Genomic DNA, 14,883 nt, shown 5'->3' with positions numbered 1-14,883 from the left:
CAGGTATTGAAATATCTCCAGCCATACGGAACATACATTTTCCATTGATTTGCATGGGAATTTAAACAAAAACCCTGACCCTCACAAATGGGGGTAGTTAAGGGTTAAATTAACTATCCTATATTTTAAGTGGACATATAACATGTGACCAAGTATTATTGAAATATCTCCAGCCGTTTGGAAGTTATGCAGTAACATATTTCCCATAGACTTGTATGGGCCTTTAAAAAAAAAAAAAAAAACACAACCCCTTTTTCACCCCCTTAAGGGTGGAGTTTCGAAAAATCCTTTCTTATTCATTGTCTACGTCTTAAAAACACCACCTGTGCAAAAATTCAGGTTTCTAAGTCCAAGGGTTTAGGCTGGGCGTTGATGAGTCTGGGAGTCAGGTCTTCTGTTTTTATATATGATATATATGTAGCATTCAATATTTCTAGCTGTGATGTTCTGCAGAAATAGTTCAATAGAAGATTGAATCAGCCTGTTGTACAGTTCTGCCGGGATGGATTTATTTTGCAAAAAGTTTTTAATAAAGGGGTATAGTGACTAAAAGTAACAATATTAAATATATTAGGTTTATATACAAAATACACCCGTACAGCATATGTAACATTGCACCCGGAGCATCTTTCGTTATGCTGTACGGGTGTATTTTGTATATAAACCTAGTAAACCTAGTATATTTAATAGTGGTACTTTTAGTTACTATACCCCCTTATTAAAAAATGTTGGCAAAATAAATCCATCAAGGCAGAACTGTACAACAGGCTGATTCACGGCAGAGTAAACTATTTCTGCAGAACATTGCAGCTAGAAATATTGAATGATATCTATATATATATATATATATATATATATATATATATATATATAAAGCACCAGTCTAAGAATATTCTAACCTTTACTGTTATACTATATTACAGTATTCTATTCATTTTCACTGCCTGCTTTGCATGTTAATATCGGCTGTCCGGGGCTCTCAGTTCCCTGCCCCACTCACAAAAATTGTTCATTACTTTTTAATAAAAAAATTTTTTGTTTTAAGAACATTAAAATTTTGTTGCCTACAAATTCAGGCATGGCCACAGCATCAGTTTTACATCTTTTATTTCTTTATTTTTGTGATATATAAGGAAATCATTGAAATCCACATAGCAGAATTTTTTTCTTTTTAGCGCAGAGCTGAAATAATCATTATCAATAAACAGTAGCTACAAAAGGTCACAGGTTAAATATGTGGTAAACCACAAGACCACAGTCAATTGACCTACTTATTCTGCTAATTAATTGTGGTTAACCACATATTTAACCTGTGACCTTTAAAGTTTTCTCTGCTCTGGCAGAATAGAATAAAATGTAGACTCCATTCTTGGGTGTTTAAAAAATTATAAAGCAAAAAAAAAAAAAAAAAAAAGCTAAATGTTAGTTTAATTTTTAAACAGGGATCAATTTATGTGGACGGGCAGGGACCTAAAAATGTAGCCGACAATTATAAAAATGTAGAAAGGGGCCACTTAAATGTAAAAATAATATATTTTTATAATTCCATTTTTTTATTTATTAGTAATGTATTTTAACTCCTTAACGCAAAACGACGGGTAAACCCGTTGGCTTCTGAAGTGGGTTCGCGCAGAGCGACGGGTATACCCGTCGTTCACATGTTTGCAGCTCCTGCTGCATCCCAGGGGCTGAACTTTACACCTCTGGTTGTCTCCGGCAGGTGAGAAGTTCTGCTTAATATTGTGTTTAATAAAGTGTGTGTGTTTTTCAATTTTATTTTAAATTTTTAAATTTTTTTAGGTAGTACTACTACTCCCAGCATGGAACAGACTGTTCCATGATGGGTGCTCTAGTACCTGTACTAATAGACAGATCACAGAGGGTGTCACTCCTGACACCCGATGCGATTGTCCTTTCTATTGCAAAGACGGAGCGGCTTTCTCCTGCGCTCACATCACTGCACTATACTCCGGTTGGCCAGTGATGTGTATAGAATTCACATCACTAATTCATATTTCCCGCAGAGAGCTGTGATTGGCCAAATGGTTCCAGCCACTCACAGCTCTCTGCTGGAAATATGAATAATAGGTATATATACAGCAAATACTTATACTACAGTGGGACCGGAGAAGAGCGGCCGGCCGCCCGCATCTATACATTATACAGGACGATCGCATCGGGTGTCAGAAACGATCTGTCTCTTAATGCAGGTACTACAGCTCCCAGCATGGAGCAGATTGTGCTCCATGTTGGGAGCAGTAGTACCTGCAGTTAAGGACAGATCACAGCAGATGTCACTCTTGACACCCACTGCGATCGTCCTACCTATTGCAGAGATGCGAGCGCAGAAGAAAGCCGCTCACATCTATGCATTATACAGGACAATCGCGGGGTGTCGCAAATGAAGAAATTCGTAAATTAGAATCGTGTCGAAGTTCGGATTCGGTCGGAATCAAATTTTTCATGAAATTCGGAACGAATTCGACTTAGTCTGATTCGATTCGCTCATCTCTATATATCCCCATAGAAAACCTCTCCTGCTCTGGACAGTTCCTGACATGGACAGAGGTGTCAGCAGAGAACACTGTGGTCAGACTGGAAAGAACATCCCAACTTCTTCTGTAGTATACAGCAGCTGATACATAATAGAAGGATTAAGTAATTTACACATCTATATACCTTTCTGGCACCAGTTGATTTCCACCGGAGTACCCCCTTAATGTTTATTCATCCAAAGGCTTTAGCACTGAACTTTAAAGCGTACCTGTCAAATCCAGCCAAACTTTTTTTTTTTTTTTTTTTAAATATATCACTCAGTACCTAATCCTGGCCATGTACATCCAATTATTATGTGTCTAGCACCTTTTTTTTTTTAATTACACTTTTAATTTAGCTCACTAGTCTGAATTCCTCTCAAAGGAAGGGGGCGTGGCCTCACTGTGCAGGTCTCCGCCCCCTCCCTCAGTATGCTGTCTGCTCCCATCTCCCCTAGCATTAGCAAAACTACAACTCCCAGCTTGTCCTCACTGACAGTAGCGGGGCACAAGCTGACAGTGGGAGGATTTTTCCTCCAGCTCTGAGCCCTGCACTCACCTGTCAATCAAGGAAATGTGTCAGTGACAAAGGTGATGACGTATGGACACAGCAGGACTAGGACCCCCCCCCCAAAAAAAAAAAAAAAAAACCCTGAGTGCTGCTTTAAGAGTCTAATGAGTTCACTTGGGTATCCTCCAGCACTAACAGCCTAATTATATGACCTGCTGAAGTGATTGAACACCTGACCCTCATCAGTCAGATGATGCATTACACACGTACATGCATTAGGCTGCATTACATATGAACATCATTGTGGATTTGAAAACAAAGATGGAGCCTTATCACATACAAGCAAAAAGAGGCAAGCACAAGGTAAACACAAGAACCTCTACATTATTCTTTAAAGGGGTACTCCCGTGGAAAACTTTTTTTTTAATCAAATGGTGCCACAAAGTTAAACAGATTTGTAAATTACTTCTATTAAAAAATCTTAATCCTTCCAGTACTTTTTAGGGGCTGTATACTACAGAGGAAATGTTTTTCTTTTTGGATTTCTCTTATGTCACGACCACAGTGCTCTCTGCTGACCCCTGCTGTCCATTTTAGGAACTGTCCAGAGCAGCATATGTTTGCTATGAGGATTTTCTCCTGCTCTGGACAGTTCCTAAAATGGACAGCAGAGGTCAGTAAGAGAGCACCATGGTCGTGACATAAGAGAAATCCAAAAAGAAAAACATTTCCTCTGTAGTATACAGCCCCTAAAAAGTACTGGAAGGATTAAGATTTTTAATAGAAGTAATTTACAATTCTGTTTAACTTTCTGGCACCAGTTGATCTAAAAAAAAAAGTTTTCCACAGGAGTACCCCTTTAATGATAGCCTGCACTATATGAGCAAAAAATATATATAAATAAAAGCCCTGAAATGCTTTTTTTAAGGATTGGGGTAAAAGGGGTTAGGGTTCAGCCCGTTCTGAACCTCCATGTGTAAGGTCACAGAATACTTTTTAGGGCTTTTCCCGGTGCACATTTTGGAAATAAATCGGGTGACCCGACTAACTTCTTCCTCCTATGAAAGTTGTTTTTTTTAAGATCATCTGAATAAATAACATTGAAAAAAGTCCTAACTTCAGGTTTGGAAACTACATTCAAAGTAATTTAAGTGGTAATCATCCCCTCTTAGGTTTATCAGGAATAAAAATAGAACATTTTCAAAAACTCAATGGCAAAAAAATAAAAAAAATACTGAGTCATGTCTGTATGATTGGTGGGAGGGGAACCTCTAGGACTCTCATGATCTTGATACTGAGGGGCCACGGTGCAGTATGTAGACCAGTGGTTAGCCAGGGGCTTTGTGCGGGGTAAAATAGTGAAGTACACAGAACTAAACCAAAGCTGTGGCTCTTTCATTCTTAGACTCAGTCCCAGAGATCACACACCTGCAAACATAAAGTGATGGTATAGCCAAGTACTGTATTGTAACATTACTTTATAGGATGGGAGAACCCCTTTAACAATTAGAATATTCATTTAAAGAAGCACTCCTAGAATTTTTTTTTTATTTTTTTTTTTGCTTCTATAATGCAGCATAGGCCATTATTAATGAATATATAGGTTCTTGTGCTTACCTTTTTTTAGTTCATGTGGCAGGCATGGGTTTTAAGCCATTTTGACCAACCTATTCCCCTGACTAGACTCCAGCAACCAAAAGCCTAAACAGCTGAAACTCATAAGTGGGTTGGGGTCAGTTCACACTACATGCAGATTTAATGCATTTTCTTGTTTCAAGTGCATTTTTATGTGCTGATGTATGATGTATGGCAGTGTGTCCCACCCAGCTTGCCTCCAGCCGTCTAAGAATACTGGGAGTTGGAGGCACGCTGGTTATAAATCAGTGGTGTATGCTAGTTTGCCTTTAAACTTGTCTCTGTATTCATATGTAACACTTACATGACATATTAGGGATAAGAATATTGCTGTTTAGCAGTTTGATGCATATTAGAATCACAGCGGCCAAAGGAGCACTCCCGGATCCAACTTTTTTTCACCTGCCTTTTTTTCACCTGCCTAGAATATTGAAATTAAAAACCCCACTCCCACCAAAAAAATAAAATAAAATAGTGTACTTACCTCCCGCCGCTTCCCCAATGCATTCAGTATCCCGCTGCAGTCTTCTTCCTGCCTCTTGTGCATGTCCCACTGTGGCCCCATTTTTCTTCCTGGTGCCAATGCTCAATAAGTTACACTGCTGCTCAGCCTATCACCGGCAATCAGCTGAGCCGTAGTGTGACGAGTCAACCACAAGAAGCAGATAGAGGATTGAAGCGGAAGCTGGGAGCAGGACACAGGAGGTAAATCAAGTTTTTCAATAGAAAGCACAAAAACAGGTGAATAGCCAGCACAGCTAGGACACCTTTTTCATTTCAATATTCACTAAAATACATTTGTGTGACAATGGGTGCTCATTCCATACGGCAAAGAGATTCAGAAGGCACTCACCACAGAAGCATGTGTAAAAGACTTTCCTTTTTTTCACGGTGCAGAAACAGCAAGCATTTTCTTGGCCCACATGGACGTCAAAACAGATAAGGTAGGTTACAGCTACTTCACGCCAGGTATCAGTGCATAAGCTGTAACAGAGAAGGTAGGTTACACCTATTTAACACCAGGTTACCTACTGATACCTGGCGTGAAATAGCTGTAACCTACGTTCTGTCTTTTGGCGTCCTCGTGGCCCAAGATAATGCTTGTTGTTTCTGCAGCGTGAAATAAAGGAAAGCCTTTTACACATACTTCCGTGGCGAGTGCCTCCAGAATCTTTTTGTCGTATGGAAATCCAGTATTTTTTTTTTATGCGGCCATACCGTGCAAATAAAAGAAAAATAATTTGCATCCCAGAGTACTCCACTAAGAAATACTTTAGGATAACCATGAATTATCATGAGTATAAAACAGCGTTGGGCAGATCGTCAAAAGAGTCATACGGAGATATTCTTAAAGACAGGTCTTCTGTTAAATAGAAAATGTCAGATACATTAAAAAGCCATATTCATTTTGTCAAAATACAAGGGCCAACTAGATCCTATTTATAAGAAAAAGTGATGTCATTCAGTAAAACTAAGCAGCTTTGCACCCCTGCCAAAAATGATTTAAATCCCCAGTAGGCCGTATCCCGACACAGGACTGCCAGTTGGATGGCGTGGGTGTAAAAATGAATTTTTCTGTCATTCTTGGACCCGATACGCTGACTTCTGGGATCAGACCTTTCATCTGCTCTGTGATTTTTGCATTGGATTGTCAGTAACCACAGTAACAGTTGTAAAGTTCTATATTATGCCCTTTGTTAAAGGAGGCCCCCTGTAACTGCTGAGACTGCAGAATATCACCATCACCTGTGGGATTGTGCTATTATTTCCACTCAAGTCACCCGATGGCATGGCCAAGTTTATTAATTCCTTCATATTCATCTTCAGGAGGCCTGCTTTGCTGTTCTTGGGTTCAGACGCCAGCAGGGCCTGTAGAGAGGAGGAAAAGAAAAGACATTATCCGTGTCGCTCAGATGGCACAGATTCACTTTACTGCTAAACACTCAAAGCAATGGCCTACTAGATAATAAAGAATTTGGCAATATTTTTGTTGCTTGAACACAAGGTAGTTAGTTATCATCTGTTCAAACAAGTCATAATAATAATAATATGCTACTCAGTACCTAATCCTGACCATGTAGATCTAATTTTTATGCTCCTATCACCTATACTTATTATAAAAATACCTCTTTTCATTTGCTCACAGTGTTAAAAATCCTCTCTTGGGAAGGGGGTGTGTCCCTCCTTTGTGGTGGTGGGAGGTAATTGGTGTAGCTGCTCATGCAGCCTTGTCCGTGTGTGACTCATGGATAAGCCTGATGCTGCTGCAGGACTGGTTAGTGTCCCAGTAGGAATGGGGACCCCTATTGGTGGGATTTTCAGAGCCATTATCTTTATTAAATATTCAAAAAAATGTAAACAACCATATTACAAAAGGTCTTTAATTTTCATCAGTAACAACAAATTTTGGTTTTTGGATCTGACGGTGCCCATTTAAGTCACTTTAAAGGGGCTGTCTTTGTAAGAAAACACATTTTAAAGGAACTGTAAACCAGAACAGAAAGCAGCTACAAAAGAGTGTCTCCCTGCCAGGTTACCTATGCATCACACAGTCAATTTGCCGATTTCAACTACCACCATTTTATTCTTGATTTCACCTGTGGGAAACTGAACATCTGCTACCAGTTTAGCCTTGACCAGTGATCCCCTGTCCATGCAGGTCATACCAACAAAGAGGTTTGCATATGTGATGCAATATTTTTTGAACTAGCAAGGAGCATGCAGGTGACGCATATACACTTATGACTTAGTACTGCAAGGGGTACTGCAATGCAAAAGCTCTGTTTCACCAAGGACACAGTTTGGGCTCCATATTTCACTAGCAGACTTTAGTCAGCTTTCTCGATAAAGAATTCTGGGACACGCCAGGGAAAAATTTATAGGAAAGACAGGGTTCAACTCCATGTTTTTCTTTATTTCTTTTTTTTACTCTGTATGGTGTTATAGTAAAAATTCTGAGTTTCGGCAACAAAGCTTAAGTATGATGATATTTCACAAAACAAGACCGGGAGATGCAGTACTCAAAATAGTGAGTGCAAAACAATAAGCAAGTAATTAAGCATGTGAACTAGCAAAATACTAAAGCATCTACATCATATAATCTTCCACTGAAAGAATAAGAAAAAGTAAAAAAGGGGGAAGAACGGTAAAGGGAGGAAGAAAAGAACATTGGTCTGTATACCAACAGTTCTTGTTAAATACAGAAACTCTTCAGTACCGGCCAGCTGTAGGACCTCTGACCAGGGCCACCTCGTAAGTGTCTAGAAGGCGAATTGTCCCCAGGTTACCCCACAGCTCTGAGATATTTTACTACTCTATGTATCAAAACAGACAATGTCCTCGATTTATGAGTGGGAATAATGAGTCAGCAGAAATTTTTTCTACTTAATAAAGAACCTCCATGCATTCTGAACTCTACATCTCTCATGTCCAACCTACCAACCTCCAGAAAAATATGGATTGATTATATGGGCCAAACTTTTTTTTTTTTTTGCATGGTAGACTCTCTGAATAATGCTAGGTAAGTAAACCTTTAGGGGTGAGAAATCTGAGAAAGCTGAATGCCCTCAAAAACATCAGAAACCCCCCTATATTTAGAGTGGCATCTGCTGTCAAAGTATTCTTTAGTTGAGGCTTCCAGACACCAATGAATGTCCACACTTCTAGATACAAATTTTACATGATAGTTATCTGTTTTTAATATGCGCCACTGTAGAGGTCCCAACAAGTGTTCACTCCCCATCTTCACAGGTTTTAACTTTTTTCACCAAGCCAAAATGTGCACCATATTGGTAAACTATAGACGACTTAAAAATAAGCTTATGGCTATTACTGAAATCCATCTATGACCAGTGAAGATCAGAGAAAACCTAAACGACATTTAGAGAACAACCTGGATCTGTATTCCTAATAGTGAGTACGTGACACTCTACATGTTCAATCACCATCCTAGAGCAGATGCCCTTTGATTTTGTGATATTTAGATTGCCAAAATATACACATAAAATAGCAGCTTTGTCTGAAAGTCAATGAACTTGTGAACAAGCTCAATGTAGAAATTGTATGAGAACCAAGTACCCGAGCTGACCTACTTCTAGGCAGAAACAGAGTTCTGTGTTGTAGGATCAGAACAATGCTGGTTACATGCTATACGGATGAGGATTTAAGCTACGCTGCAGGCTTCGACAAACACACACGCATATATATATATATATATATATATATATATATATATATATATATGTAAAATGCATACGTATCTACCTATTGAAGTAAAGGAAAAGGTTAAGTCAAGTTATTTTGGACATTTCCATTGCCTGTTCTGCCACTGGGGTCCTGTATGATCAGCAGTAATTTATGGGGGGAAAAGGTATTCCCATCTCATAAAGTGATGGCATATGGCTAAGATGGTTGATGGAGAGAGGACATCTTGAACCTCCACCAAAGATGTGAATAAATGGCGACACAGTGCTGGCGCAGTGTTGCATCCCTTTCCCTGTTTTTGCCTGCACAGTGACCTACCAACACTTTATGGAAAGTGGAAACCCCTTTAAAGGAGTGAAAGAAGAGTGAGAATGAATGGAGTGCTGTGTAAGCGTGGTGTGCTTCATTAGTTTCAAGGACGATTTGTTCCCGTTCTCGAGATAAGTGAAGAGATCAGAGATCTAGAGATCAGACAACCGCTGATCAGCTCGTTAACTCCCATCCTACGGATAGGGGATATTAAGCAGATGTGGAAGTGCCCTTTTAATGTTAACTGTGGACTCTTTCGCTTCTCCTTTTCTACCCTACATAGACTTTCTACCATGTTAAGGGGTTTTCTGGTTTAAAAAACCTATAGACTATTAGGAAATTCTGCTTTATTGATAGGAAAGACCCATCCAGGACCCTAATCTTCTAACATTTGGAAAATGCAGGCAGCACATCTATTACTATCGGAACTGTAAAACGTATCCTCTTTCCCATGGTGGGGGTGCAAAAACATTGAAACATACTGCCTGATTTAACCATAGATTGCAGATACTTCATATAAAGGGCTGATGAAAATTTTGGAGGACCCTACTAAAGCCTGTTCAAAGGAGATACTTACAGTAACGCAATCATTTTTTTTCAAATGGACTTCCTTTCAAGGGTTACAATTGGCAACATCAAAATTCTATACTATATATGCTATATAGCTCAGTCTTTCTAACTTTGATGACTATGCAAATGTACTGTTTGCTTGCACATTTTCCTGCCATATCATTGTACTGCTCAGCAGTTTAGAAAATTCAATCCCTTTTCTCAAAGCATTGTGGCTCCATAATGAACATGTATAAACAACGTACCGTATCGCCACGCAAACCATGTATTGGTTAACAAAAGCCATGGTTTATAGTCTAAGTCCGTCTTTCACTCCTTCTCAATACACAGCTAAGTAATAACCTCAAAGCTGTAGAAGACAAGCCTTGAAAAGGAAATCTTTCATAACAGGAAACGGGACATGCCAGATACCATTTTGTGCCGTTATATAATAGAAAGTGTTAACTAAGCAAATAAAAATCTTATAAGTACTGTATGAACAAATACCTGTTCCTCCACTAAATATTATCACCCTGTTGGTTTAGGATATTATGCCATGATACACAGACAAGCGCCAGCGCAAGTCACAGCACGGCAAATAAATGAAGTCACTTTTGGCCCTGCAAACAATGGAGGCATCAATCCCAGGCTTTGGCTTATAGGAGTTAGTTGGGTTTTTGCCACACAAAAAAAAATCCCTGTATGATGGAAATATAAGTTGCAACTCAATAGGGATATATTTTACATATTCAGTTAAAACAACAACATATATACCATTGTTACATTGAATGGCTAAAAAAGGACATGTCTATTAAGATCATTGAGAGAAGGAGGTTAAGTATGAAAACAATGGGATCCTAGATAACCTGAATAGATCCAGAAAACCCTAGAAATTGGTCTAATTTATCCGAAAGGGGAAAAATTCCTCTCTCTAACCCAGTGGTCCCCGTGGATTAGGAACCCCATGTGGCTCACGACCCAGCCCTATGGCTGCTATGGTCCTATGCACTGACAATTGACAACATTGCAGATATAGCTTAACCACAGAACAATGGCATTTGGATGATAAAATACTAGTGTCAAATTTAATGTTAAAATATTTTTGTAAAAATTAGTCCGTATTAGTCCAGTGATGCAAAAAGCAAAATCATCGGTAGTTGCAGTATCTTGTAATACCTTTTTTATTGGACTAACAAGATTATGTAGAGACAAGCTTTCGGGATTCCTCCCCCATACTGCCGGCAGAAAAAAAATAAAGATGTACATACCTTCCTCCTCTCCCCGTGGCCTCCGGTATCCGGCTCAGGTCTCCGCCGCAATCCTCTTCCTGGTTGCCGGTGGTCAGAGAGTCTTACTGCACTCAGCCAATCACCAGCCGCAGTGAAGTCCCGACTCGGCCGGTTACCGGAGGCCCTGGGGGAGCGGAGGAAGGCATGTACATCTTTATTTTTTTTACTGCCGGCAGTATGGAGGACAACTTTTATATTCCGGAGTTCTCCTTTAATGGGGACATATCTATCTGGGGCTCTGTCTGTCTACTGGGGGAAGCCCACCCTTCCTACCAAGTGGGGGGGGGAGGCATATCTATCTAGGGCATTATTTACTTACTAGGGGAGCAACTGTGTAAATACACCAAGCAAACAGGGGTAAAATCTATTCTACCTTACACCAACATTGATAAATGTCCCCCGTAATCAGTATATATTTTTATTTGGCATGGACCTTTTATACATTATTTTTATAGGTTGATCAGGTCTTAAATGGCGGCGTGTTGTGAGTATGCTGGAGAAGGATTGGGCTACTACTGCAACTACTATGCAGCAATGAATCAAGAGTGTGGCTATGGAAAGAAGATTATATATATATATATATATATATATATATATATATATATATACACAGTGGGGATCAAAAGTTTGGGCACCCCAGGTAAAAATTTGTATTAATGTGCATAAAGAAGCCAAGGAAAGATGGAAAAATCTCCAAAAGGCATCAAATTACAGATTAGACATTCTTATAATAAGTTAGATTTTATTTCCATCATTTACACTTTCAAAATAACAGAAAACAAAAAAAAAATGGCATCTGCAAAAGTTTGGGCACCCTGCAGAGTTAATATCTTGTACTGCCTCCTTTGGCAAGTATCACAGCTTGTAAACGCTTTTTGTAGCCAGCCAAGAGTCTTTCAATTCTTGTTTGAGGTATCTTTGCCCATTCTTCCTTACAAAAGTCTTCCAGTTCTTTGAGATTTCTGGGCTGTCTGTCACGCACTGCTCTTTTAAGGTCTATCCATAGATTTTCAATTATGTTGAGGTCAGGAGATTGTGAAGGCCATGGCAAAACCTTCAGTTTACGCCTCTTGATGTTATCCCCGTGAATTTCGAGGTGTGTTTAGGATCATTATGCATTTGTAGAAGCCACCCTCTCTTTTTCACAGATGGCATTAAGTTAGCATCCAAAATTTGCTGAAATTTTATTGAATCAATTTTTCCTTCTACTCATGAGATGTTCCCTGTGCCACTGGCTGCAATACAACCCCAAAGCATGATTGATCCCCCCCCCCCCATGCTTAACAGTTGGACAGAGGTTCTTTTCATTAAATTATGTTCCCCTTCTCCAAACGTAGCTTTGCTCATTCCAGCCAAAAAGTTCAATTTTAACCTCATCGGTCCACAGAACTTGTTTCCAAAATGCATCAGGCTTGTCTATATGTTAATTTGCAAAGTTCAAATGCTGATTTTTGTGGTGAGGACGTAGAAGAGGTTTTCTTCTGATGACTCTTCCATGAAGACCATATTTGTACAAGTATCTCTTTATAGTGGAATGGTGTACCACAACTCCAGTGTCTGCCAGATCTTTCTGGAGGGCTTGTGCAGTCAAAAGTGGGTTTTGAATTTTTCTCACAATCCTGTGAGCTGTTCTGTCTGATATTTTCCTTGGTCTTCCAGATCTTGTTTTAACTTCCACTGTTCCTGATGACTGACATTTCTTAATTACATTCCCAACAGAGGATATTGATATCTGAAAACGTTTTGCTATCTTCTTATAGCCATCCCCAGCTTTGTGAGCGTCAACTATTTTCAGTTTCAGATTTCTAGACAACTGCTTAGAAGAACCCATGGTGCTGATTGTTGGGGCAAGGTCAGATGAGTGTGGGCATGTAAAACCTTTGAGATTGACATCACCTGGTCTTCCCAGATGATGAATGAGAACAATCCATGACACTGGCAGGTCTCAGCTTTGCAAAGGGGGCAGTGCATGCTATAAATTCTGCAGGGTGCCCAAACTTTTGCAGACATCATTTTTTTGTTTTCTGTTATTTTGAAAGTGTAAATGATGGAAATAAAATCTAACTTTTGTTGACATATTATAAGAATGTCTAATCTGTAATTTGATGCCTTTTAGAGATTTTCCCATCTTTCCTTAGCTTCTTTATGCACATTAATACAAATTTTTACCTGGGGTGCCCAAACTTTTGATCCCCACTGTATATATATATATAGGCGGGCCAGTTGTGATCTCTGTAAAGTAGAAGAAGATTGCCTCAGACTTATAATGGGGCAGTCTTGGTCTTCTTGGCTAAAATAATAAATTTTAACCAACTTTAGAAGAATGTAAATGGCCATCTATGGGTAAGGTGTGGTACATTTTGAATACCGTTTGTTTCTTGTTGCTTTTTCATTATCTCTTCTATCATACTTCAAGAAGTCCAAAATAGGTGAAATTTAAGACTTCTAGAAAATCTACCAACCTATCAAGTTCAATATGAAGCCCGAGCGCAGAATAATGGATACAGATGCTACTCAGTGGTTATCATGGTGTAAAAAGCTAATTTTATCATTCTGAAAAATGCAGCTCGACAGGGGAACTTAAAAACCATTGTCACATGTGGTTACAGAGTATTGATGGTGAGAAAAGTTTCCGACCTTGGCGGTTTCCAGTTTTACGATACCTAGAATAGCAATCTACCCTCACCGAGATAGTCTTTTTGTTTGGCAGCCAGAAAATTATGTTTTAATTGAAACAATAAATCCTTGTTTAATGCAACCAAACGTCTTTGTTGTGCCTTATCTCGGGCAGAAGGCTTGGGTAAGTTGAACAATGTCTCACAAAGAACAGACATCATGTTCTAGAATTACTTATCAGGTCCCCAATGTAGGGTCAAAAACAGAAAATGTATCCTTTTACCAGCAGGTCAACAGCAGATCCATCATACTTTACTACAATGGCAAAACTACTGTGAAATCTAAGAATAAAGTCAAGGTAGATTTCTTTATATTATTGTATATATATGTCAATACAGAGCAAAATAAGACTCCGTTCACCTTGGGGTCAAGATTTTAGTTTCTGGATGGATCCATATGAAATTGAAAAGTAAGCCTAATAAATCCATTTGATCTAAATTTATGTCCATGCAGGACATTCAGAGATATGTGTCATTATGAAATTAAATTAATTGTGTCATTATGAAATTAACATAAGCCATTTATAGAAAATAGTCATTTGATGACATGACCTGATGAAGGGGGTCCCGGATGAAGGGGGGTCCCGCGGGGGGGTACTGGGTTGGGGGGAGATGGGTCCCGCCCTCGAAACGCATTGTCTGATACTACCTTGTCACTCTGTTTTTTATTTACCTTGCATTTATTATTTAATTTATTTTGGGCAAATAAAGCCTCCATTTTTTGCATCTATATCGGAGTTTCTCTCAGTCCTTTATCAATACAAGCACGAACGTGGAGAAGCACCTGTACCAACAGTCTTTTTTTTCTTTTTTCTGAGGACATCTACTGAATCCATTCTGGGGCCACTGCAGAGGACCACGGCAGACTGATGGGCAGCATCCCACTTTGATGTGTCACAAGCAAGTGACGATAGGCGATTCACTGTGTGGTGCTCGCAGTACAACACCACAAGCGGGGAGATTTATCAAAACCTGTGCAAAGGAAAAGTTGCCCAGTTGCCCATAGCAACCAATCAGATCGCTTCTTTCATTTTGCAGAGGCCTTGTTAAAAATGAAAGAAGCGATCTGATTGGTTGCTATGGGCAACTAAGCAACTTTTCCTCTGGACAGGTTTTGATAAATCTCTCCAAAAGGTTAGCACACCTACTTATGTTTCCCTTATTACACCCACCAGGGA

At 39.3% G+C, this 14,883-nt stretch overlaps 1 protein-coding gene across 5 annotated transcripts in view; it reads right to left on the bottom strand.

Moving 5' to 3' along the window:
• Positions 1-14,883, bottom strand: part of THADA (THADA armadillo repeat containing) — a 706,980-nt gene that overhangs the window by 509,418 nt on the left and 182,679 nt on the right. For all 5 annotated transcript variants that reach the window (XM_056568134.1, XM_056568135.1, XM_056568137.1 and 2 more), the window contains one exon: positions 6,427-6,549. In XM_056568134.1, the coding sequence (XP_056424109.1) occupies positions 6,427-6,549 (123 nt within the window). The remainder of the gene's footprint in view (positions 1-6,426; positions 6,550-14,883) is intronic.

The sequence above is a fragment of the Hyla sarda genome, chromosome 3 (assembly GCF_029499605.1).
Source record: "Hyla sarda isolate aHylSar1 chromosome 3, aHylSar1.hap1, whole genome shotgun sequence".
NCBI classification, from domain to species: domain Eukaryota; kingdom Metazoa; phylum Chordata; class Amphibia; order Anura; family Hylidae; genus Hyla; species Hyla sarda.
Note: the sequence above shows the minus strand (reverse complement) of the source record. Positions and strands in the feature narration are given on the sequence as shown.